The 24,272-nt window shown below is 37.4% G+C and overlaps 1 protein-coding gene across 2 annotated transcripts; it reads right to left on the reverse strand.

Moving 5' to 3' along the window:
- Positions 1–4,427: 4,427 nt before the first annotated feature.
- Positions 4,428–21,667, reverse strand: Grsf1 (G-rich RNA sequence binding factor 1). Of its 2 annotated transcripts, none has more exons than XM_078021389.1 (10): positions 21,201–21,667; positions 18,926–19,082; positions 17,452–17,607; positions 16,797–16,940; positions 15,852–15,987; positions 12,121–12,305; positions 11,248–11,369; positions 8,821–8,956; positions 8,140–8,215; positions 4,428–6,396 (listed from the first exon to the last, which is right to left on the reverse strand). In XM_078021389.1, exons 1-9 carry the CDS (start codon positions 21,552–21,554, stop codon positions 8,166–8,168), a joined length of 1,440 nt encoding a protein of 479 aa, XP_077877515.1. In that variant the 5' UTR covers positions 21,555–21,667; the 3' UTR covers positions 4,428–6,396; positions 8,140–8,165. The 2 variants fall into 2 exon arrangements, with proteins under 2 accessions (XP_077877515.1, XP_005333323.3); XM_005333266.5 differs by lacking the exon at positions 21,201–21,667 and adding an exon at positions 20,914–21,147.
- Positions 21,668–24,272: the final 2,605 nt, after the last annotated feature.

The raw sequence follows: 24,272 nt of genomic DNA on the forward strand, positions 1-24,272 counted from the left end.
CATACCAATTAAGAAAAATAAACAGGCATTCAAGTTCACTAAAGGCCCCAATAAGGTTATGAAAAAGGGTTCATTATCAGTTTTAAGAGAAAGTGAATTAAAAACATACAATACAACATACAATGGATAAACTTATAGACTAGCAACACCCAACAGTTAGAATGTACTTAGAATTCTGTGGGAATATAAAATAGGAGGGCCACTATAAAAAAAAAAAAGCTATGTAAGACCCTAATTTAAAATATATCACTCTTGCAACTCGAGTTCTTCTACTCCTAGACATTTACCCCAAATAAATTAAAATGAAAGTGCACAAAAAGGCTTGTAGAAGATGTTCAAAGCAACTTTATTCATAACAGCCAAAACCTGGAACCAGCTCATCAACTGCTCACCTAACAGGTAAAAGTTCAACTGTGGCATATTCATATTCATATAGTGGAATACTAATCAGCAATGAAAAGGAACAGAGAGGTGAAACACACAAAAGAATCGCAAATGCTGAAACTTACACAAGCATACACATCATATATAAGTATATGTACTATGTGATTCCAATTAATTTCTAAAATAAACAAAACTAATCTGTGGTCAACAAAATCCTAACAATGGATACTTGCAAAGGAAGAGAACAAAGTACAGGAATGGTACAGGAACTGACCAGGTAAAAAATTTTCTCCAACAACGCTAAGGTAGGAGGATCAAGAGTTCAAAGCCAGCCTCAGCAACTTAGAAAGATTCTGTCTCTAAATAAAATATAAAAAAGGCTGAGGATGTGGCTTAGTGGTTAAGCGCCTCTGGGTTCAATTCCCAGTACCAATCAATCAATCAATAAGCAAAATTCTAATGTGATGGAAATGTTTCATAGCTTACTAAGGGCTTGAGTTAAATTGCACAAATACACAGAACACAGGCTGAACACAGCAAAAGTGAAAGAGAGACCTGTCTCTAAATAAATATTTACAAAATAGGGCTCAGTAGTCCAGTGCCCCTAAATTCAATCCCTACTATTAAAAAAAAATGACATGTATACTGAAAAGTTTAAGTATAAATGTCTACAATTTATTTTGACATGGATAAAGAAGATGGCTGGACATGGTGGCACATGCCTGTAATCCCAGTGACTCAGCAGGCTGAGGAAGGAGCAGCACAAATTCAAGGGCAGCCTGAGCAATTTAACAACAAGACCCTGTTTCTAAACAAAAAAAATGTAAAACTCAGCTAACAGAGTTGGTGGTGGAGCATCCCTGGGTTCCAAGCCCGGTACCACAAAAACAAAAAAGAAAAACTGAGGGATGAATATGTACATGATAAAGTATGGCAAAATGTCACTAGCAGAATCTAAGTGATGGGTAAAAGGTATGTTGATGATCCAAAGTGTATGTTTCAAATTTTTTGTAAAAGATTGCAAGGAAAAATATGCATACTCAACTGTAATGTGCATGTGGATTGTCTGCATTCTGATTCAAAGAAATGACTGGGTGTGCGGGTGCATGCCTCTAATCCCAGCCACTCAAGAGGCTGAGGCAGGATTACAAATTGGAAGCCAGCCTCAGCAACTTTTTAGCAAGACCCTGTCTCAAAAAATAAAAAGGGCTGGATATGTAGATGAGCATAAAGCATCCCTGGTTCAATCCTCAGTACCACCAAAGGGAAAAAAAAAGTTTTCAAAAATGATAACCGGCTTGGTCACAAGAAATTGTATTTTTATGAAATGAGTTGGTTTTTTTTAAAGTGCATTCTGAAATATTTACAGGTGAAATAATACTATCTAAGTTTAAAAATTAATGAGGAGAGGGCTGGGGCTGTAGCTCGGTGGCAGAGCACTTGCCTAGCATGCATGCGGCACTGGGTTCAATTCTTTGCATCACATACAAAAATAAGCAAATGCTTATTGTAGTTGCAGGTGGCATGCTGTCCACCTGCAACTACAAAAAAAACCTACAAAGCCATTAATTTTTTAAAAATTAATGAGGTGGGGGAAAGCCATGTGCAGTGGCAAGCACCTTCAGAACTGGCACATGAGAGGCAGAGGCAGGAGAATCACTCAGGCTCATAAGTCTGGAATCAATTTGGGCAACAATGTGAGACTTGTGGTACTGGGAATTGAACCCAGTGGTACTCTAACACTGAGCTACATTCCCCCCACCCCTTTTTCCCCCCAATTTCGAAACAAGGTCTCACTAAATTGCCTTGCCTTGAACTTTCAATTCTCTTGCCTCAGCCCCCAAATAAGTGGGATTAAAGAAAAAAGCCAGACTCAATAACATATAATCCCACTTCTCAAGAAGCTAAGGCAGAAGGATTGCAAGTTCAAAGCCAGCCTCAACAACTTGGCAAGACTCCGTCTCAAAATAAAAAATAAAAAGGTTGGGCAATGTAGTCCATAATAAAGAGACCCTGGGTTCAATCCCCACTACCACAAAAAAGAATAAGTGGATGGGGATGAAACCAGGCTACCCATAAACTGATAATCATTGGTGATTTAAATGGGAAGGTGATTATGCTATTCTATTTTTGTATGTTTGAAATTCTCCATAATAAAGGGGTTTTTTTTAATTGGAAGAAGATATACAGATAGTTCACACTGCACAATCATTGACAAAGAACAAAGCTGGGCACAGTGGCTTACACCTGTAATCCCAGCAGCTTGGGAGGATGAGACAGGAGGATCACAAGTTCAAAGCCAGCCTCAGCAATGGCTAGGCACTAAGTACCTCAGTGAGACCCTGTCTCTAAATAAAATACAAAATAGGGCTGGCTGAGTGTCTGAGTTGAATCAACAGAACCATAAAAAAAAAAAAAAAAAATGAGTGAAGATTTTGTATACTAATATAAAACAACCTTTAAATTGTTCAATTGGGGGAAAAATGCAGACCAGCAATGTCTAATAATTGCTTAAATATATATACAGTATGTTTACATTAAAAATTGATGATAGGGTTGCCTGAGAAGGGGAAGTGGCTAAATTAATAGAATGGGAGGAAGGCTATTCACTACATACTTTCTCCATCTCTTCATTTTCTTCAAAAAATATAAAGAATTTTTAAATTAGCCCCATTCTTCATTTTCATATCATCAAAGTTTAAGACAGACTGAACATTCCTTTATCTCTTTTATGAAACTCAGTAAGAAAACTTACCAAAAAACAGGGCAGAAGATCTAAACAGATACTTCACCAAAGATGAAAAAAGGCAACTAAATGTATGAAAAGATGTTTATTATTGCACTATGGAAATAACTTCTTTATGGAAATGGAAATCAAAACAATAAGGGTTGGGGCTATGGCTCAGTGGTAGAGCGCTCACCCAGCACACATAAAGCACTGGGTTTGATCCTTAGCACCATGTTAAATAAATAAAGGTATTGTGTCCACCTACAGCTTTAAAAAAAAACACACATTTTTTAAAAAAATGAGATAACACTATACCCCTACTAGAATAGCTTAAATCCGAAACACTTAACTCCACCAAATGCTGGTAAGGATGGGGAGCTACACAAACTCTTGGTGGGAATGAAAAATGGGATAGCCACTTTGGAAGACAGTTTAGCAGTTTCTTACCAAACTAAAATTAATCTCTACCTAAGGAACTGAAAATATGTCTACTAACAAAAAACGATAAATGAACGTCTACAGCAGCTTTATTCCCTTCCTAAAAATTTCAGAAATTATTTTCTAATTTGTTAAACTCAGGAATAGGAACATATTTCTACTACTTGAGAAGTCTTGTTTTATGAAAGCCTCTATTATTTCAACCTCCTTCTACTCTACAGCTGAGGTAAACCACTCTACTTTGGTCCTATAAATTGAACGAGAATCCTTTCACATAATGTATGGGAACTTTTCATTACTATGGAGTGTTTTAAATAATAAGGTGAAGAGGATGTTAACACAGAAGAAAAAAAAATCTCCAAATAAAAACCTACTAACCTACTCGGGATTGTTTAGAAATGCTAACAGAGCATGTTGGCTAATAAGAGGGATCTTTACATACCATGTCACCTACAGGGAAGTGGTTTTCTTATGCTTCTCCACAGTGCAGTAGTGAAAAGGACATAGAATCTTCTGACCATACCTAACTTGGATGCCATTGCCAACTGGGTATAAAGGAACACTGGCTCAGTTTCAGTGTCCAGAATCAGTGAACACACTACATTGGATCACAATCTTCAGGAATTTTCTCCTTTGTGTTTATATAATCCCTATCAGAGTTTTTCTCCCTTGCACTAACTTAAGAAACAGCTAAACCAAAGCAGGATATGGGGACTCTGACCACAGACTCCAACCCCACCATTTTTGACAGTTTTACAACAAAGATTATAGACATAAAGAAATCACACAGAAGATAGAAATTCACTCATTGCTTCCTTCAAAAGCAAATAATAATGCACAGCCAAGTTTGAACAAAAAATTTTGAGACACAAAAATGTCCTGTGAATGAATAAGAACTTTTATTCTGTTATGTGGATCTCCTCCTCTCCTAATAACTACATTTGCCTTATCAATCAATCACTCACTCACTAGCCTAAATTATGAACAAAAACTAATAAGTAGAATATATGAATTCATATGGTGACTTCCCAAAAATGAACCTGTTTTATACTGAGAACTCAGTCTTTAGTGAAGCAAGAAGACATATTCCTTCAAGTATTTTAATGCTCTTGCTCTCGTTCTTTTCCCAAAAAAGTGCAAATGAAACTCATTAGCTGAAGACAAAGTACAAATGAATGAATTCCTCACTAAAACCCAATCCCAATAGACTCTACAGGTGTTTTCTAAAGAAAATTAGATACCAATTATGAATGGGATTGTTCAGACCCTGAACAAATGACATAAGTACGGACACCAGTTCTCACAACTTGGCACATTCAACCACATATGAAAACATTTCCATCTGAGTAGTACATCTCTTAGATTAAGTCATGTACTTACAGGAGAATTTTTTTAAATACAACTGAAAATTAATCATTTCTTCTTACATTAATATACCAGGAATTGCTGTAATAAAATATATAAGCAACTGACTCACATACTCCAATAATAAATACTCTCAGGTAATCTTCAGGCTAAAGTGAGCCTCCATTTATTGACTGCTTACAGTACAGTGATTTTTGTATCTTAGCTGGTAATCAATGATGATTATATATTAAGTGAGAGAAAACATCATCTCTCTTCCAGATATCACCTCTCTGAAATCTGGGAAAATTCAATTTTAAGGACTCCGCATCTCCTGGTGGCAGCTGTCACCCTGAGAACAGGAACAAGGCAAAGAAAGTATACAGAACTTTGATTCTCCTACACAGGTGCACATAAAGTTAGTTTATTAATGACTACATTTTGAAGCCAGCCATTTTGTCCAATATTTAAATAACAAGCTGTTAATATTAAAGCAGAAGGTACTGCCACAATGTGGCAGAAGTAGCTTTATCCATAAACCCTTCACACAATTATACATTAAATGCTATTTTTATTTAAAGCAAGGCACCCCTACTTGTTCTAAAATATGGGATGTGCTACTGCACTGAAAAGCAAATGAGGAGACAGATTTTTTTTTTCCTGTCTAGAGCTGGTTTAAATCAAGTGAAGCCATTAATGTCCGTATAAGTCTGGACTATTGTGACATATCACTTTACAGTTTCAAGACTAACAAACACCCTTAAGGTTTACCCAAAACCAAAAAAAAAAAAGAGGGGGGGGGATCAACTTTTAAGTTGAGACTAGACTTCCCCCTAAACAGACAGGCACCAATGTTAAATGCCTTTAACCACAAGGTTTAGAAAGGCAAAACATTTCTAAAGACATAAAACTGCCAACTTGTCATTTATACTCACTAACCTGTGGTATTTATTTATTTTAATCACTACCCCTATCTAAATAATCAAATATAGCTAAAATTAAAACTATCTGCCACACCATAGTGGTTTAAAGGTCTGAAACCTTTTCTTGCTTTGGTGAGTGTTTGGTTACAATAAAACATTATTTCATCCATAAGAAGCTTTACATCAGAGCTCTCAATTCATAGGCAAAATCAAAACTTTGAACAGATTATTTTTTAAATGAGAAAAAGATTTTTTAAAGATAGTACTGAATAAAAATATGTAGTCTTTACAATGGGTAACATATCCTCTATAAAAACAAACTGCTAATTATATAAAATAAAGAATTAATCAGATTTTCTTAATCAGATCCTGAACAGTTTAAACAAAAATTTAAGATTTGTGGTTTATTTCATAATACCAAATTGAATCTTTCTCCTTCTCAATTGTTCACTATGAATTTTTCTTAGAAGCATTAACCCCAAACCCAAAATCCTTTCTCTAGCAGTTTCTGCCAATAAACAGGAACTTTATAGCCCATGTCCAAGAAAGATGTGCAAATGAAATGCTTCTTGTTTCATCCTGAAAATAAAACAAAAAAATGTTACACTTTTGTTTTGCTTTTTTTTTTGGCGGGGGGCAGTACTAGGAATTGAACTCAGAGGCACTTGACCACTGAGCCACATCCCTACCCCTATTTTGTATTTTATTTAGACACAAGGTCTCATTGAGTTGCTTAACACCTTCTTTTTGCTGAGACTGGATTTGAACTTGCAATCCTTCTATCTCAGCCTCCCAAACTGCTGGGATTACAAGTGTGAGCCACTGCACCTGGCTGCACTTCTGTTTGAAATGTAAAAAAAAAGAAAAAATTACTTGTGTTTACATACCATTTAAAAGTACAAGTTCATTTTTTTTTTTTTCTTCCTGACTCAGTATAAGTTATCTGACAAAATTTAAGTCAGGAGCGGGGCATGTTGGTACACACCTATAATCCCAACATTTCAGGTGGTGCATACCTATAATCCCAACATCTCAGAAGATGGAGGCAGGAGGATCACAAGTTCAAGGGCAGCCTTAGCAACTTAGAGAGACCTTATCTCAAAAATAAAAGGTATTAGGGATGTAGCTCAGTGATAAAGCACACCTAGGTTCAATCATCAGTACCATCAAAACAAAACAAAACAAAATTTAAAGTAAGGAAATTAAGGCATTAAGGTACCTAGCCTTGTATGATTTCTGGCACTGAGCACAAAATACATTTCACATAGAAATAAGGTAATAATTGGGACTGTGGAACTTTATATCCAAAAATAACCTACAACATCTATAGTAACAGAATGTGTTTTACTACATATGGAGAAATAATTGCAATACAATATATGAAAACAATTAATGGAGAAAAAAAAGATATTACACATTTAGTCAAAGGACACTGAGATATATTTAGCAGCCAGGTGCAATGGTACACACCTATAATCCCAGCTATTCAGGGAACTAACGCAGGAGTATCACCAAGTTCGAGGCCAGTCTTGGCAACTTAGGGAACTAAAAAAACATTTTAAGAGGGGCTGGGGATACAGCTCAGTGGTAGAATGCTTGCCTTGCATGCACAAGGCCCTGGGTTCAATCCCCAGCACCACAAAAAAAAAGTATGTAGCTTGGTGGTGCTGCACCCCTGGGTTCAATCCCCAGTTCTGAGGGAGGGAAGAATATATATATTTATTAAATATGTCACAGATAAGTTAACACTATGAAACTATGTTCTTCCTAAGACAAAAAATCATTTTCAAAAGAAAAAGGAAGTAATGACAAATTAACTGCATATGAATGACACACCCTGATTTCATATATAACACCTTTTATATATTGTAAAAATATCTCACAACTTAAGAAATGTGTTTACATTTTAGTGGGAAGAAAAGCTAATACAAGGGAAACTTTCCATATATTATAATTTACAGCTACAAAAGATAGCTATACAATTTATGAAAGGGCACAGCATGATAAATGTTGGGAATTATGAAAAAAATTTTATGCATGGATAATGCTTGAAAGCACTATACAATCAAAATGAACTTTTATTCTTTATAGTGTTACTTTAACTATCACTAGAGCTTGATCTTTATTAAAAAGAGAATGGTTTCTACCATATTACAAATTAGTGAGTTAATGATTATTCATCTATTTGAAAATAATTTCCATAATTGGACCTCTTAAATTTACTTTACTTGGGCTGGGAATATAGCTCAACAGGGCACTAGCTCAGCAAATGCAAGGCCCTGGGTTCAATGCATGCACAGTAAGAGAAAAAAAAAAAATTACCTTACTATCTGGAGTCCCTGGAAGTCTTATTTTCCTTTTGGACATGAATTCAGAAACAGTTCAATATACCTATGCTCTGAAAACAATAGAAAAATATTAGTTTTTAAAACCTGAAAAGGCAGAAAAAATACTGCAGCCATTTTTCTCATAATTTAGATGATAACTCAAACATTTTTCTTTATTGGGGGGAGGAAAAAAAAAGAGGGCTGGAGTTGTGGCTCAGTGGTAAAGCGCTTGCATGTAGGAGGCCCTGGGTTTGATTCTCAACACCACATATAGAGAAATAAATAAAGGTCCATCAACAATAAAATATTTTTAAAAAACGAGGCTAGAGAGGATGGCAAACACCTATGGTCTTAGCTACCAGGAGGCTGATGCAGGAAGATCACTTGAACCCCTTAAAGTTGAGACTAGCAAGACCCCATTGCCACCCAAATTTAAAATAAAAACATTTAAAAAATCAAAAACAAGTAGGCAAAAGCAAAATTAAAACAAAACCCCAACTCTGGATAGAAATATAAGGAAACTGGCAGTCAACTAAATGTTTTTCTTATAATACAGTGTTTTATATTTTACCTTTATTTTCCTTAGGAAAAATTCTAGACCAATCCCTAAATAAGGAAAGATATTTGTAAGGAAAGATAAGCACTGAATATAAGGAAAACCATGAGCAATACTTACGAACATGGGACCTATCCTTGAGCATAGCTGCAACAGCATCCTCATGAGTATCGAAGTGCACATCAGCTTCTCCAGTAGCCTTTCCACTGGAACTGTATTCCATGGTGATTCTCACAGGCTTCAGGGGAGCAAAAAACTAAACAGAGGCAAACAAAAAGAATATAACTGAACTAGGACCAAGCTTTAGATGTCTGGTGGCTCTACTTTTTTTTTTCTTGCAGCACTAGAGTTCAAACACAGGGCCTCATGTGTGTCAGGCAAGCAATCTACCCCTGAACCACATCCCCAGCCCAGGTAGTGGTGGCTCTGCTTTTGCTTTCAGTCATTGATTCATACACCTGACACAGTGGTTTTTAGAAAATCCATTAAGCAATAAGATAGTTACAAATCTACCATCTCTTCTGGTCTGAGTTTTCTCAGACTCAAGATTACATTTCAAATATCTATTATCAAAGAACCTCAAACTACAGATCCTTATACAAATGGTTCTCACACAATTTTTCATTTCTCCCACACACATCTGTTTCTAAAGAATATCTATCAAATATACTTTATTCCTTAGTAATACATTTAATCAGATACGTAGCTATCAGTTTTCAGAAATACACAAACTGGGCTACCACACTAAATGATTATCATTCCAAACCAAAGCAACAGCACGTTTCTTCCTTTTTTTACTTGTAGATGAACACAATATCTTTATTTATTGTTATGTGGTGCTGAGGATCGAACCCAGGGCCTCACATATGCTAGGCAAGTGCTCTACCACTGAGCCACAACTCCAGCCCGCAAAAACAAGTTTCAATGAAAACTTCAATTGGGTAAAGATATAATTCCTAATATGCGCCTTTTTTTTTTGTACTGGAGACTGAACCCAGGGGTCTTTTATCACTAAGTTACAACTTGAGTCCTTCATTTTTTGAGTCAAGTTCTAACTAATTGGCTTAGGACCTCACTAAACACTAAACAACTGACACTGGCCTTGAACTTGTGATCCTCCTGCCTCAGACTTCCAAGTCACTAGGACTACAGACATATGTTACCATACCTAGCTCTTAGTATGTTTTTTGAAATAATGACAACTCTGAGGCTTCACTAGTAACCAAAGACTCTACGTTTGGATCTATCTTTCATACATGTTCTCAAGTTCATAAAGTTGAGAGCTTTGTAGTTTTATGTTTTATTTCATATAGTATCTATTACTAAATAAAAAAATGTATTTCAAATTTACTTTCTCAAATATTAGGGAATCCCATTTCATGAAGGCTACATGGTATCTCATAAAAACTCAAGCCTAGATTTTTGTCTAGTACAGATGTGCCCTGAATTTGTAATGGTTAGATGGTTCCAGTTATGATTTTTCAACTTCACAATTGTGCAAAAGCAATCTAAATTAAGTAGAAACCATAAAAAATTTAAAAATTTTTAATTTTTCCCTGGCTAGCAATACAAAGTAAGGTACTCTGTTGAGATGCTCAGTAGTGGCAACAAACATCTCCCAGTCAACCACAAGATCACAAAGATAAACCACCAACACTCTACAGTATACTGTGTTGCTATGATGTTTAGCCGATTAGGTATATTAAATGTATTTTCAAATTATGATATTTTCAATTTATAATGGAACACTGAAATATCTGTATATAACTGCTCTGTAAAAAAATAAACAAAAAAACCTCTGTAATCATATGCTTTAGTGTCATTTTCCCAAAGTGAAAGATAAGTTGAAGTCGTTTATTCTAAAACCAAATTTTCCTACTTTATTAATAAATCTACACCATTTTGCTGTGCATTTATAAAATCCTCACCTGATTTTCACAAGTGTAATAAAAAGCCACCCCCACCCTTTTAAGTTGTGGATGAACCTTTACTTTGTTCTTATTTATATGTAGTGGTGAGAATCAAACCCAGTACCTCACACATGCTAAGCAAGCGCCCCTATCACGGAGCTGCAACCCCAGCCACACCCCACCTCCTTTTTTTTTAATATATTTTTTTTTCGTTTGACACAATGCCTTTATTTATTTTTATATGATGGTGAGGATCAAACCCAGGGCCTTGCACATGCTAAGCAAGTGCTCTACCGCTGAACCACAACCCCAGCCCTGGCCCCAGCCCCCACCCTTTTTTTAAGAGAACCAATCCACCTACAATCCACAAATTGGCCTCAAACTCCTGGATTCAAGCAATCCTCCTGCTTATCCTTGAAGTAGTTGGGACTATAGGCACAGACAACCATACCCAGATATCCTACACTTTTCAGCTACAAAAAATTAAACAACCTTTACAACAAGAGTTGCTATCTCACTATCTAAAGATACTCCAGAAATACAGCATTTTCTTCTGCACCTTCCGCAAACTAATACAAGTTCAATTTTAGAACTTCAGTTCAAACCTATTGAGAATGGATATCTTAATGGCACACACATTGATAATGTCTTGGGCATTAGCTTGAAAAGGTAATCCTCTCATGTGGACAAAATGCATTGAAGGCGTAGTTCCAAAATCAACAGCTTCTGGAAGCTTTTCTGACATCTCCTTAGGCAATTCTGAAGGAGAAACAAAAAACACCATCAAGGACATAAAGCATCAAGAGTTATTAACAGATTATAATTAGATATGGCCTTTATATCAAAATCTTCAAATCATCTTGAACCAGTAAGGAAGGGCTTTAAAAGCCAAAATAATCTGAATTTTTGCTATTTAACAAATATCACCTGAATATCCATAAGTATCTAATACTTGAATCCATTACTAAATTAAGAACTTAATTTTCTGTTACAACAGAACGAAGGTAAACCAGTCATGAACTAAACTATAAAGGAAGAGAAACTTTCTGGGTTCCAGGAGGAAAGGAAAGGAAGATAGAAAAATATAGTGACAGGATAACTGCAAAGCGCCAACTGGAAAATACTTAACAAATTTCAAAGACTCCAATGTTGCTTCAAGGTTAGGAATCAAAGAAATTATTAAATCCAGAGGCAAACAAAATCCTTAATATCCCTGCTCTATATAACTATCTTTCCCTATCTTAGTTTAAATGCTGACATTTTACTTCCTTTCATTACATTTTTAGTGTCCAGCTTTTAATAGACTACAAAATTAAGTTAAAAACATAACCAAATAATTAAGCCCTTCAGTATATATTCAAAATACATACTACAGAGACATTAAATCTTTAACTCAATTTCCTTGTCTTGCAATCTCACAATACAATATGATTATTAAGAAAAATAGTTTAACAAAAACCAAAACATACAAGATAGACCCAATGAGTCTCAAAAGGAGATAGGACCTTACCTATCTCCTTCTCATTTTCAAAACTTGTCATGGGTCGAATGTCTTCATTTACTTCATGTTCTTCAAAGACCATTTCTGGCTCAGTTATATACTTAGCAGTAGGAGAAGATGCCATTTTCTTTCCTTTATGAGAGCCAACATGGGTTCGAACTTCATTCCTTCTGCTTGGAAATATCTCTATATACCTAGGTCAAAACAAAAACGAATAGTCACAAATGATGCAAAATAACTGTACATTGAACCCATTTAAAATAGGTTTTAAGGGGTTGGGGTTGTGGCTCAGCAGTAGAGCCCTCGCCTAGCACATGTGAGACGCTGGGTTCCATCCTAAGTACCACATAAAAACAAAATAAAAGTATTGTGTCCAACTACAACTAAAACATAATACTAAAACAAAAAATAAATAAAATAGGTTTTAAGATATTTCCAATAGCTTATAAAATACATGTATCCAAAAAAGAACAGGAAAGGGAAAATTTAACAGTGACTGCAGATATTAACCCATGAAAACAATACTCTGAACAGATCAATAATTTAATCATTTTGCCTCACAGTTTTTGCCCCAAAATATATTTTCATATACATTTTAACAATATTTTTTGCTGTTTTGCTTTATAACTATCCTCGTTGTAATTGTGGGTACAGAAACTAAACTTTTTTTTGGAATGCAAAAGGTTTGACAGATTTATGGATTTTTTTTTTTAAAAAGAATCTTTACAAGGTTGCTGTGGCTTAGATGTTTCCCGCCTCCCAATTTCTTGGTTAGGAGCTTTGTAACTGGAGTGACAATATTGGGGGATGCTGTGAAACTTTAAGATGGTCTTTTACTCATTTGGGGTACTGCTCTAAAAGGGAATCCTGAAGTTAATTCTCAGAAAAGTAAGTTGTTATAAAAGCCTGAGTCTACCCCTAAAATCACTCTGACTTCTTGTTGTGAGATGTGATTTCTTCTTCCCACAGGTAAGCACTCATACCATTCACAGCAGGGGGGACCTTGTCAATGCACCACACTGTGTGGACTTTCAGCATCTAAAACTATGGGCTAAATAAACCTCTTATTGTTATAAAGTTAGACTGTATCAGTATTTCATTACAGTAATGAAAAGCAAACCAAAACAAAGGTTTTTTTGGTCTTCTTTCCATAGCTGCTTATCAACCTGTCGAAGCCCTGCAATTGAATTCTTTGAAAATTAGTCACATTTGTAAAAGATGGTCCCAGTGTAGCCAAGTGCAGTAGCACACACCTATAATCCCAGCAACTCAGGGGGCTGAGGTAGGAGGATCACAAGTTCAAGGCCAGCTTCACAGACTAAGGGAAACCCACAACAATTTAGTAAGACTCTGTCTCAAAATAAAAAATTCCCTCTATAGTCCATCACTGGTAAGAAAGCTCAGTGGTAAAGTACCCAAGTTCAAACAAAAGAGTCACAGGATAAGAAAAGCTACCTTTTCTAGAATTTCCCTAGGAGGTAAATAAGAACCTAAGAATTCTGACTTGCCATTATAGTGACGGTGGGACTAAATTAAATCCAAGCTTTTTTTCCCTCAACACTGTTACTCCAAACTAGCTTATTAAACAGGAGCTGTAAAAAAATTATTTGTACTTTTACCACTAAATAGGGAAGAAAGGGGGGAGGGAAAAGGAGGAAGAAGGGGAGTTGCACAGAAGACGGAAGGAGACCCTCATCGTTATACAGAATACATGTATGATGTTGTGAGGAGAATAAGAAAAAAAAAAAGTGTGTCACATTAGATTGGATAGAGAGAAGTGATGGCAGGGGAGGGGAGGGGAAGGGGGGGATAGGAAGGGCAGCAGAATAGAATAGATTTTATGATTGTTGTATGTATATAGGTGACTCTATGACCAGTGTGATTCTGTAATCTGTACAATCAGAAAAATGAGAAATTATGCCCCAATTGATTCAAATGTATAAATTGCCAAGATCATTGTAATGTCATGTGTAGCTAATAAAAATAAATAAATTTAAAAAAAAGTGAACAAAGCCAAGTGCAGTGGTACACTCCTGTAATCCCAGTGTGTTGGGAGGCTGAGGCAGGAGGATCATAAATCCAATGCCATCTTCAGCAAGGGTAAAGTTCTAAGCAACTCAGTAAGACTCTTTATTTAAATAAAATAAGAAATAGGGCTGGTGATGTGGCTCAAGGATTGAGTGAGCTAATAAGTTTTAGAATGACTTATTATGTAGTGACAAAAAAAAAAAACCTCACTCACTATAGCCTGGACACCAAGAGTCAGTCACAAGTTCCACAGAAATCATATGGAAAACAGCTGGTGTCCTGTAGATAATGATTTAATTTTTCTTCATTTAAATTTAAAGTTGACTCTCTTGGTAGGCTGTATTGAATTATAGACATAAATGCCTATTTGTGCTAATATTCTCATAGTACCCCATAAAAAACAAAAATCAGACATCATAATCCTGCCATTAGGCTCAAGGCAAAACGCAAATAAGTTCTCCTTTAATTGCTTATACTCTAGAGTCAAGAGATCGTGACAGATCTAAAGATCTGGCACCCTCCAACTCTTTTTCATTTTTAGTATTAATACTAGAAACTTTATAATTTTACTTGTGTCTCATTTTTTTTGTGTGTGGGGAAGTAGGGAAATTGCATATGAGTTTAACTCTCAAGTTATTTTCTCATATGACCAGAAGAAAAATAAATAATTTTTTAAAAAATTATTTGTATTTACAGACCTAAAACAATTAAATGAGGGACTAGGTATGTAGCTCAGTGGTAGAGCACTTTGCCTAGCATAAATGAGGCCCTGGGTTTGATTCCCAGAACCTAAAGGGAAGAAAAAATAATAATTAAATAAAACATTTTTTTGAAACAGAGTCTTGCTATATTGCCCATACTAGCCTCAAACTCACATCCTCCTGTTACAGCATCCCAAGTAGCTTGGATTACAGATGTGTCACTGTGCCCAACTCAAGAACCACTTTTTTAAAAAGACCTATGAACCCATTCTATAAGGAGATTCTGAAATAGTCAGCTTTTGGAGTGGCGCTATTTAAAAAAAAAAAAAAAAAAAAAAGCTTCGAAGGAGCTAAATAAAAAGGCCAGAAAACAGCAAAACAGAGATTTAAAATTTGACAATTTCCTATGCCTCCAAAATCGAAGCTAAGCACAAATCACCTACTTCATTACATGCATCCTGATGTGATATAAACAGGAGACACTGCCTGACCCAATTTCTTCAAAAGTCAACTGCATTTTTAAAAGGGAAAAAGAATAAAAAATAAAGAAGGGAATTTGCTCTATTTTAAGAGAATCAGAGTCATATTAAAAGCAAGGTGCGGATTTGTCTGGATTCTGGCTCAAACAAACGAACTACAAAAAGGTATTTGGGGTTTAACTGTGAAAAGATTGTGGGTTATTACTGGATAATAAATTATTGCTAATTTTGGATTAACAAATTATTGACATTTGTTATGTTTATTTCATCTGTTTATTTTCAGTATTTGTCTTTTAAAAAAGGTATTTTCTTTTTGTTGTGATACCTTTTTTAAAAGACAAATACTGAAAATAAACAGATGAAATAAACATAACAAATGTCAATAATTTGTTAATCCAAGCAATGGATGTCCGGTGGCTCCTCATACTATTCTACATTTCTGTGTCTGAAAACTTTCAGTCATATTAGAACACACTCATCAAAATGACTTGAAGTGTGATGCTGCTGCATCACTAGTATCTGTCTCACTCACCGGTTACCAATTTCTTCCCTGTGTTTCAACAAGGCTTGGTTGGCCATTTCTGGTTCTTCAAACTGCACATATGCTTCCCCTGTTTTTCTTCTCCCTCTATAGTCCATTACAAAAGTAATGTCCACTATATTCAGTCCTAGGATACAAAAAATTATTCCAAATTAGTGTTGCTACCAGGAACTTTTTATAATCTTTATAGTTAACAAATACACTAATAAAACTTGTATGTGGTTTTGCCAAACTCAAAGCTGGATACATGCTTAATGGGTAGAAGTTATTATGCAGCCAGAAGTTATTAATAAATATGTATTTATATTTTCAGAATGTTGATGGTCCAACTAACCAATCTTTTTTCAATACTAGGAATTGAACCAAGAGGTACTCTACTACTGAGCTACACCCAAACCCACCCTGCTACTGAGCTACACCTCAACCCACCCTGCCTTTTTTTTTTTTTTTTTTTTTTTTGAGATAGGATCTCGCTATGTTGTCTAGGCTAACCTTAAATTTGAGATCCTCCTTCCTCAGCCTTCAGAATACCTGGGATTATAGGTGTGCAAAACCACGCTCAGATCCAAGTAATCTATCATAAACACACCATTCCCTCAATTTTTTTAAACTTTTTTTGTCATTAATTATATTTGAAGAGACAACAGAGATTTAGACTAACATTACTACTAATGGCACATATTTTATAGCTAGAAATTAGATAACACTTTGAAATCATATAAATGGTTATTGTATTAGACAAATACGGCCACTATTTAGAGCAGATATTTTCTTCTATTGTAAGACAAACCCTCATGAAATTCTGAAATGTGACATCCCCCAAAGATCTGCCTATTAGATCAAAACACATCTAAGATATAGAACAACAAGGCAAGGGGACGGAGTGTGGGGGGAGAAAAGAAATAAGGACCCAAACATGATATGACTACAAAGCACCTGCAAAGAAGTCCACGATATCTTTCTCATTGCAACTATAAGGAAGTCCTCTTAATCGAACTACACCATCATTCACCACAGGTGACGACTTGACCTGTAGGCTCTTCATTAAGGCATCCACATCTTCATTATTTATCTCATATACTACAAAGAAAAAGCACAAAAATGGATGTAAAATTTACATAACAAAGGACACCACTTTTTTTAAACCTTTATTTATTTATTTTTATGTGGTGCTGAGGATCGAACCCAGGTCTTCGCACGTTCTAGGTGAGTACTCTACGGCTGAGCCACAACCTCAGCCCCAGAAGGATACTACTTTTTAAAAAAGAAATCAAATACACTAACACTTGGTAGATTATCCAAGAATTAAAATACCAATGGTTTTAATCTTTTTGCACATCTCTGAAGAAAATAACATTTATTGAATATTTATTATGTGCCAATCATAACCTATTTAACTCTCACAACTTTAAGATAAACTTGGTCAATACTTTCAATCTATAAAAAATTCTGATGATCTCTCTAAGCTTCATTTTTACAAGTTGTAAAATAATGCATTCATAATATTTAACTATTTCACTATTGTTAACGAGTCCTGCAAAATTTAAAATCTAATGCAAGATCATAAAAAGCCAGAATCTAAGGAACATACCTTCCACATATCGCTGACCCATGTACATGCGGTGCTTTTCTAAGGCTTTCTGCACATCCTGCTCTGACTCCATTTCAATTAAGGCATCACCCCTTCGTTTCCCATCTCTATTTAAAAGGAAATGTATTCCATTCTCACTATTACGGATTCTGCAGTCTAAAAGTATATGAATAAAGTATATAAATAAAGTCAATTAAAAACAGAAATCAAACATCAAGCTCAATTATACAAGTCATTAGAATGCAATTTTCCTACAACAAAGGAGGAACCAAAATGCCTGTCACATTCTTTACACAAATCCCCATCACTGAAGTCATCCAAACACTAATGAGGTAGTGGTGTCTAAAATGTTCCAAGCAGAAAAGATAAGTAAACCTTGGCTCAGAAGCTTAAGATCTTCTGACCATTAAATGTCAAGTCAGGCTGGGTGCAACTCAAAATGCATTATGTCCATTCCAAAGTTTATATAACCGGTTTCAAATCACTTAAGGAATTAAAATAATAGGTTTAATTTCTATGAATAAAATATCTCCTATAAAAATAATTCTGCTATGATAATTTAACTTTCCCCATTTTCCATTATAAGAGAGGTATCCCCATAGTGCACATTTCCTACAATGCAAGTCAAAGATGTAAGTGGCAATTGGCTTTATAAAATGCGTGACTCAATATTATGAACATTAATACATTAAGTCACATCTTTTTTTTTTTAAGATTTTTTAGTTGTTGATGTACCTTTAGTTTTTATTATTTACATGTGGTGCTGAAGATCGAACCCAGTGCCTCTCACATGCTAGGCAAGTGCTCTGTCACTGAGTTACAACCCCAGCCCTTCAGTTACATCCTTTTACCACACTTGAAAGTGACATCTACTAAAAGCCCTTTTTTAAAAATTTTTCTTTTTTTAGTTGTAGATGTACACAATACCTTTGTTTTATTTTTATTTTTGTTTTTTATGTGGTGCTGAGGATCGAACCCAGTGTTGCACACATGCCAGGCAAGTACTCTACCATTGAACCACAACCCCAGCCCCCTAAAAGCCTCTTGAAAGGAAAATTAAAAACTACAGTCAGATATAGAAACTAAAAAACTAAGGACTAGTAAACCTTGAAATATGTTATTAAAGGAACTTTATGCAAGTAATCTTGCATTTAAGTTCATTTACTACATAAACAGCTACTTTCAATCCCACATTTCCACTAATAGGTTTGGCTTTTTGTTATGTACACAGTAAAACTTAAAAGAAAACTGGCTTCATGTCATGTCATTTTAATATTATTTTTGTTGCAGTCAATCATTAAATATGATACATACCACAAACGGTATCATGATGTCACTTGGTATTGAGTGTAAAACCAGCCAGAACAATTTCCTATCATCAAAGACACTGTCTCCACCATAGCTATACTTGGGATTCTGTAGATCAACCCTTTACTCAGACAAAATTACATATTTAAAATACAATAAGATTTACCCGAGAAAAAGTTAAGTACATCTTCCACAGTACATGACCAAGGCAATCCTTGAGCTCGAATGAGATAAACATCGTCCACCTCCTCTCCTAACTTGGATGGGGCCAATTCATACTCAGGGAGTGGTGGAAGGTCCTCCAGGTAGGTAGTTTTGGACTCCTTTCAAGAGAAATGAAGAAAAGACAACCAACTTAGTGCTTATTTCTTCAAACAGATGTTCTAGATATTAAGATTATTTCAGAGGTCAGAAGTAAACTTCACAAATCTAACTTTCCTGTTTTGGCTTAAAATTGAACATCCTAAAGCAATAAGCAAATATATCCTAGTCATTTAGCAGTGCAAATTTTCTTCGGGACTTATTTTTAAATTCATCAACCCCAAATTATAACTAATAATAATGTTTTAGTTAGGATAGTACAAGAAGGATTCCTTCAGTATGACAAAAATATTTTAGAGTCCCCTACACAGAATGCACCACATTAGACCCTCATTTCAAAATAAGACACATACAGAAGACAAGATGCTTCAAGTGCTATAATTAAGATACAAAATACTATAGAAATTAAAAATAAAGCCCTAACAGAAAAAGAATCAGAAGTGATCAAAGATGGACCTTGCAGAAAATATAAAAGTTTGAGAAATATAAAAGTATTCCAGTTTGAGGCGAGGGGAAACAGCAGTCCAAACAAAGGTGCATTTGAAAAATAGCAATTAATCCCATTTGTCTTGCAGGGTAAAAACAGAGCCAAAGATGATGAGCTGGCAAAAGGAACTTGGGTACTATACAGCAGAAGGCCTCTGTGTCCTTCACTTGGGTTAGCAAAGGGAAGTTAATAAAAAGACACTGAGGAGTGGGTAAAACAACAAGACAGCAGGAGGCCTTGGAAAGATTAATCTGTTGGACCAATTGAATAAGGGAAAGATCTTAACAGGCAACAGCAGAAGTGTGAGGTAACAGGAGCCTGAGAAATACCTAAGTAGACTATAACACTGAGCCCAAACTGGAATGTAGAGAGAATCCAACAAAGCACTACAGCAGTAAATTGAGAATGTAAATCAAGCTTTAAGACTTGCAATCTACTAAGCTAAGGACAGATATCTGTGTTCCAGTCAGGTTTTCATGAACACTTAAAGTCCAATTTTAAGGCGTCAATGATAAGTGTAGGCAAAATGTCTAACACACAACAGATTTTACAAGAAACCAGCTCACAAAGCGATTCTTTCAAGACAACTTTTTTCTCTTTTCCCAGAATTCCATAAGCATCATAAGATTTTACAGGAAAAAAGCAAGATAAAGTATTGGGCCAGTATTCAAATCAATTAGCTCAGCCATAAGCAGACAGCAGCCTCCCAAATTCCATAAATTCAAGGAGAAGCACAAACTGAATTATGATAAATATGACCCAAAGCATTAGCGCGGTAGGTAGTGAAAAAGTGAGCTGGCACTTCTCAGATACCACGTAATAAGCAGAAGAAAAAGCTCCATATACAATGCATAGAATAGTTGCAATCTGGGTTCTTCAAATACACACTTTAAAAGATAAGAATGGAAAAAAGTAAAGGAAAATATTCCCAACTGGGGCCCCAAATCGTAGCCCACTAGACGCTCCTACCCCACTCATCCCCTCCCCCAATATCCAAGTGTTCTCCCAGTGGACCGCAATCGACAGTCCTAAAGGACCTTCTGTCAAAGGAACTGGAGTTGCAGAGGTGACCTTCAGTAAATTGGGGCAGCCCGCCTTTCCCCGGGGAAACGAGAGAGAGGGGCGCGCTGGAGATGCGGCTCCTTCCCAAGCCAGCTCACGCAGCTGTGTGGCGAACCTTAGTATCAGTGGCTACCGTGAGGCGCCGAGGGCCGCCCGGGCCTAGTGCTCTGGCTGCACCGAAACTCCCAACCCTCCGCGGGGTCCGGCCTCCCAACTTCACGACCAGCGGGCGGAGAGCTAGAGGGATGCGGGGTTGGGGGCATCAGCAGCCTCACAAAACCTACCATGGGCCCGGCGGGAAACAAGGCCTCAACATTCACCCCAGCCACACTTACACTGCCCAACCGACCAGAGACTCGAGGGGAGAACAAAACAAGGAGAAAACCCAAGGCCTGGGAGAGCGTCCCTTGTTCCCGTGCCCAATAGGAGGACGGAGCGGGAGGGGGGCGGGTGTGCGGCGCCTGCCGCGGATACCCGGGCGCGCACGCGAGGCGCACGCGAAGAGGCGCGGGGACGCGTGCGCGCGTCCGGAGAGGGGTCCAGTGCGCAGCCCCTCACAGCGTCCACGTACCTGGCTGTAGCTCCGCGCGGAGCCCGCGGCGGCCGCCAGCGACTGCGGTAGCAGAGGAGCGCGCAGAGCCGGGTAGGAGGCGGCGGCCGCGGCCGCCGCTGAAGTGGCCGCAGGTGGAGGGCCCGCCAGTCTCCCGGCGGGCGCAGGCCCGATCTGGAGGCCCCGCGTCTGAGAGGCGGCGGCCGCAGCGGCCCCGAGTAACAGCAGCAGGCGGCGGCGGCCCGAAACGCCCGAGGGGAAGGAGCCAGCGGCGGAATAAAAGGGCAAACAGGCAGCGCCGGTGCGCCGGCAGCTGCTGCAGTTACAGCCGCAGCCCCGGAGCAGCGCCCCGAGTACCCAGCGCGTTCCGGCCATGGACTCCGGAGGCGGCGCGGGGCCTGGAGGCAGCTGCCGCTGCAGCGCGAGCGGAGGGGAAGTGGAATCCAGGGCCGGGGAGGGGGCGCTGGGCACATGCGCCGCGGGCGCCAGGGGCAGTGGTGAGTCGGAAAGAGGCGGAGGAGAACGCGCCGCTCCGCCCGGTCTCCGCCCTCAGGGCGGGGCAGCCCGCGGGTCGGGAGGGGCAGCGGGACGCGGGAAGACCGCCCCACTGGTCTTTTGCTTGGGAAACAGTCCCAAAGAGAACTCTGCGAGGGCCTTCCAACTCTGCATTGGTCCCTGACCTGAAGCGCAGGTCTGCTGCCGCCTCACACTGTATCTCCGAAACGTGTGATGTAAGGAGCGAAAAAACTATTTCTGGAAAGAATTGTGATTCTTGATTATAAAAAGATTCTGGGGTAGTATCAGAGGTTTGGTACCACCACATGAGATGTTCAGGAAGCCAACTTTCTTTGTTTTAAAAAATCAAATATTTATGCTTAGAATGTATATTACAAAGATGAAGCCTCCCCTAATGAGACAGTGTAGTCACAGGGGACCTGCAGAGATTTGCAAATAAAAAATAATGATCGGTTGTGTAGTTTCCTATGTCCTGTATTTGTCAAGGCTGTAAGGATAAATGGAATTCCTAGAGTTAAAAATAGAACAAAGCTAACATCTTAAAAAACTTTAAAACATGAATGAAGATATGGCTAAGTGGTAAAGTGTTTGCCTAGCATACAGGAGGCCTGAGGTTCAATCCCCAGTACCATGGTGGGGCGGGGCGGGGGGAGTATTATTATGGAAAAGCTCAAACATAGAAGAATACAGTGAACTTCCAGATCTAAAGAAATTATCAGGGGCTGGGGCTGTGACCTCAGTAGCAGAGCAATGGCTAGCCTGTGTGCGGCACTGAATTTGATCCTTAGCACCACGTATAAACAGACAAAATAAAGGTATGCTGTTCATCTACAACTACAAGAAATTATTTTTTTAAAAAATTATCAACATTTTTAAATGCTTCATCCATCCCTGCTGCCACACCAAGTTTTTTGTTTTAAGACAGGGTCTGCCTATATTACCCAGGCTTACCTGTATCCTCCTGCCTGAGCCTTCCAAGTAGCTGGAATTATAGGCATTTGTCATAGCTCCCAGCCAAATATTTTTATATATATATAATAATTTTTATTTGTCAGCCAAATATTTTCTTTTAAAGTAAAGGGTGATCATGTCAGTTACCCTTTCAGTCAGTATTCATCTTAAACTAGTAAGGACTTTTTTTTTTTTTACATTCTAGTCAGTTACTTTCTAGATAATGAAAATTTTTTTCATCTGAAGTTTGATATGCTCCTCCGAACTACTTTTAGGTAATGAAAGCTCAGTACTTCCCAGAAAATTCCCTGCCCCAAAAGCCAACAACTGGGAAAAAAAACTTTGTACTTTGGCTATATAAACCTGAGCATGCAAGATTTCAAAATCCTATAGGGTTTTGTTGTTTTTGCTTTTGTGGGGTTTTGTTTGTTTGTTTTGTTTTTGTTTTTGTACTGGGGTTTGAACCCAGGGACCCTCTACCACTGTGCTACATTCACCAGCCATTTCACATTTTAATTTTTTTAAATATCTTTATTTTTATTTGTTTATTTATTTATTTTTATGTGGTGCTGGGGATAGTACCCAGGACCTCATGCAAGGCAAGATCTCTACCACTGAGCTACAACCCCAGCCCTTACATTTTGATTTTGAAACCCAGTCTCCTTAAGTTGCCCAGGCAGTCCTGGAACTTGCCAACCTCCTGCCTTGGTCTTCAGAATCGCTGGGATAGGCCGGTGCCACTGCACCCAGCTCTTCTTTTCTTTTTTTTTTTTTTTTTTCCTCAGATCTTATTTTCTTAAACTTCTCTTTCAAGGAAAAAAAAATGTGTTAGCCCCTCATGACAGATTATCAAAATAAAATACAAGTTGGCCAGGCACAGTAGCACACCCCTGTAATTCCAGCAACTCCAGAGACTTGAGGCAGGAGGATCACAAGATTAAGACCAACCTCAGTAATTTAGTGAGGCCTTCCCAATTTAGCAAATCAAAAAATAAAAAGGTCTAGGCATGTAGCTCAGTGGTAAAGAGTCCCTGGGTTCAATTCCCAGTAGCAAAATAAATAAAGTACAACTTGTAGACACATTGGAGAGTCTACGTTATTTATTCATGCCTTGATTTTCTTAATAGCAGCAGCCATTGTCCATAAAGTATAAATCTGAATGGACTAGAAACCTAAATTGATAGAAAGAAACCTTGGACTTTATAATCAGGAATAACACAAATGTTCAAATGGAAAGCTTTAATCTTTACCTAGAGAAAGTTGAGGAGACTATAAGAAATACAAAAAAGTGAATAATTATTCATCTAACAAATATGTATTATGTATTTTCTGTTCCAAATACTGTGCTCTGTACCCTGTGCATTCAGGGATACAATAGGCTTACAGCTTAAATATAAAAATGATATAAAAGTATATGTATATCTGAATATACAGAGAGAATAGCAAGTTTTGTAAATGAAAGTAATCATTTATGGAACACCTGGTTTTAAAAGCTGTAGTGTTGGCAGACATGGCAATAGGACAAGCAGTTTGTGCCACCACTGAGGTTCTATGGTCTACCAACTTCAGTCAACTCATGATAAATGTGCCTGACCTGCCAAGCAGAAAAAGAAATAAAACTGCAGT

The sequence above is a fragment of the Ictidomys tridecemlineatus genome, chromosome 9, assembly GCF_052094955.1.
Source record: "Ictidomys tridecemlineatus isolate mIctTri1 chromosome 9, mIctTri1.hap1, whole genome shotgun sequence".
Lineage (NCBI taxonomy): Eukaryota > Metazoa > Chordata > Mammalia > Rodentia > Sciuridae > Ictidomys > Ictidomys tridecemlineatus.

Coding starts and splice junctions, on each gene's coding strand:
- Grsf1 (XM_078021389.1), bottom strand. CDS start 21,554: ATGGCCGGAACGCGCTGGGTACTCGGGGCGCTGCTCCGGGGCTGCGGC. Junction 8,957..11,247: donor ATGCCCAAGACATTATCAAT/GTGTGTGCCATT, acceptor GCCTCTGTTTAG/TTTTTTGCTCCCCTGAAGCC. Junction 8,216..8,820: donor CAAGGATAGGTCCCATGTTC/GTAAGTATTGCT, acceptor TATTGTTTTCAG/AGCATAGGTATATTGAACTG.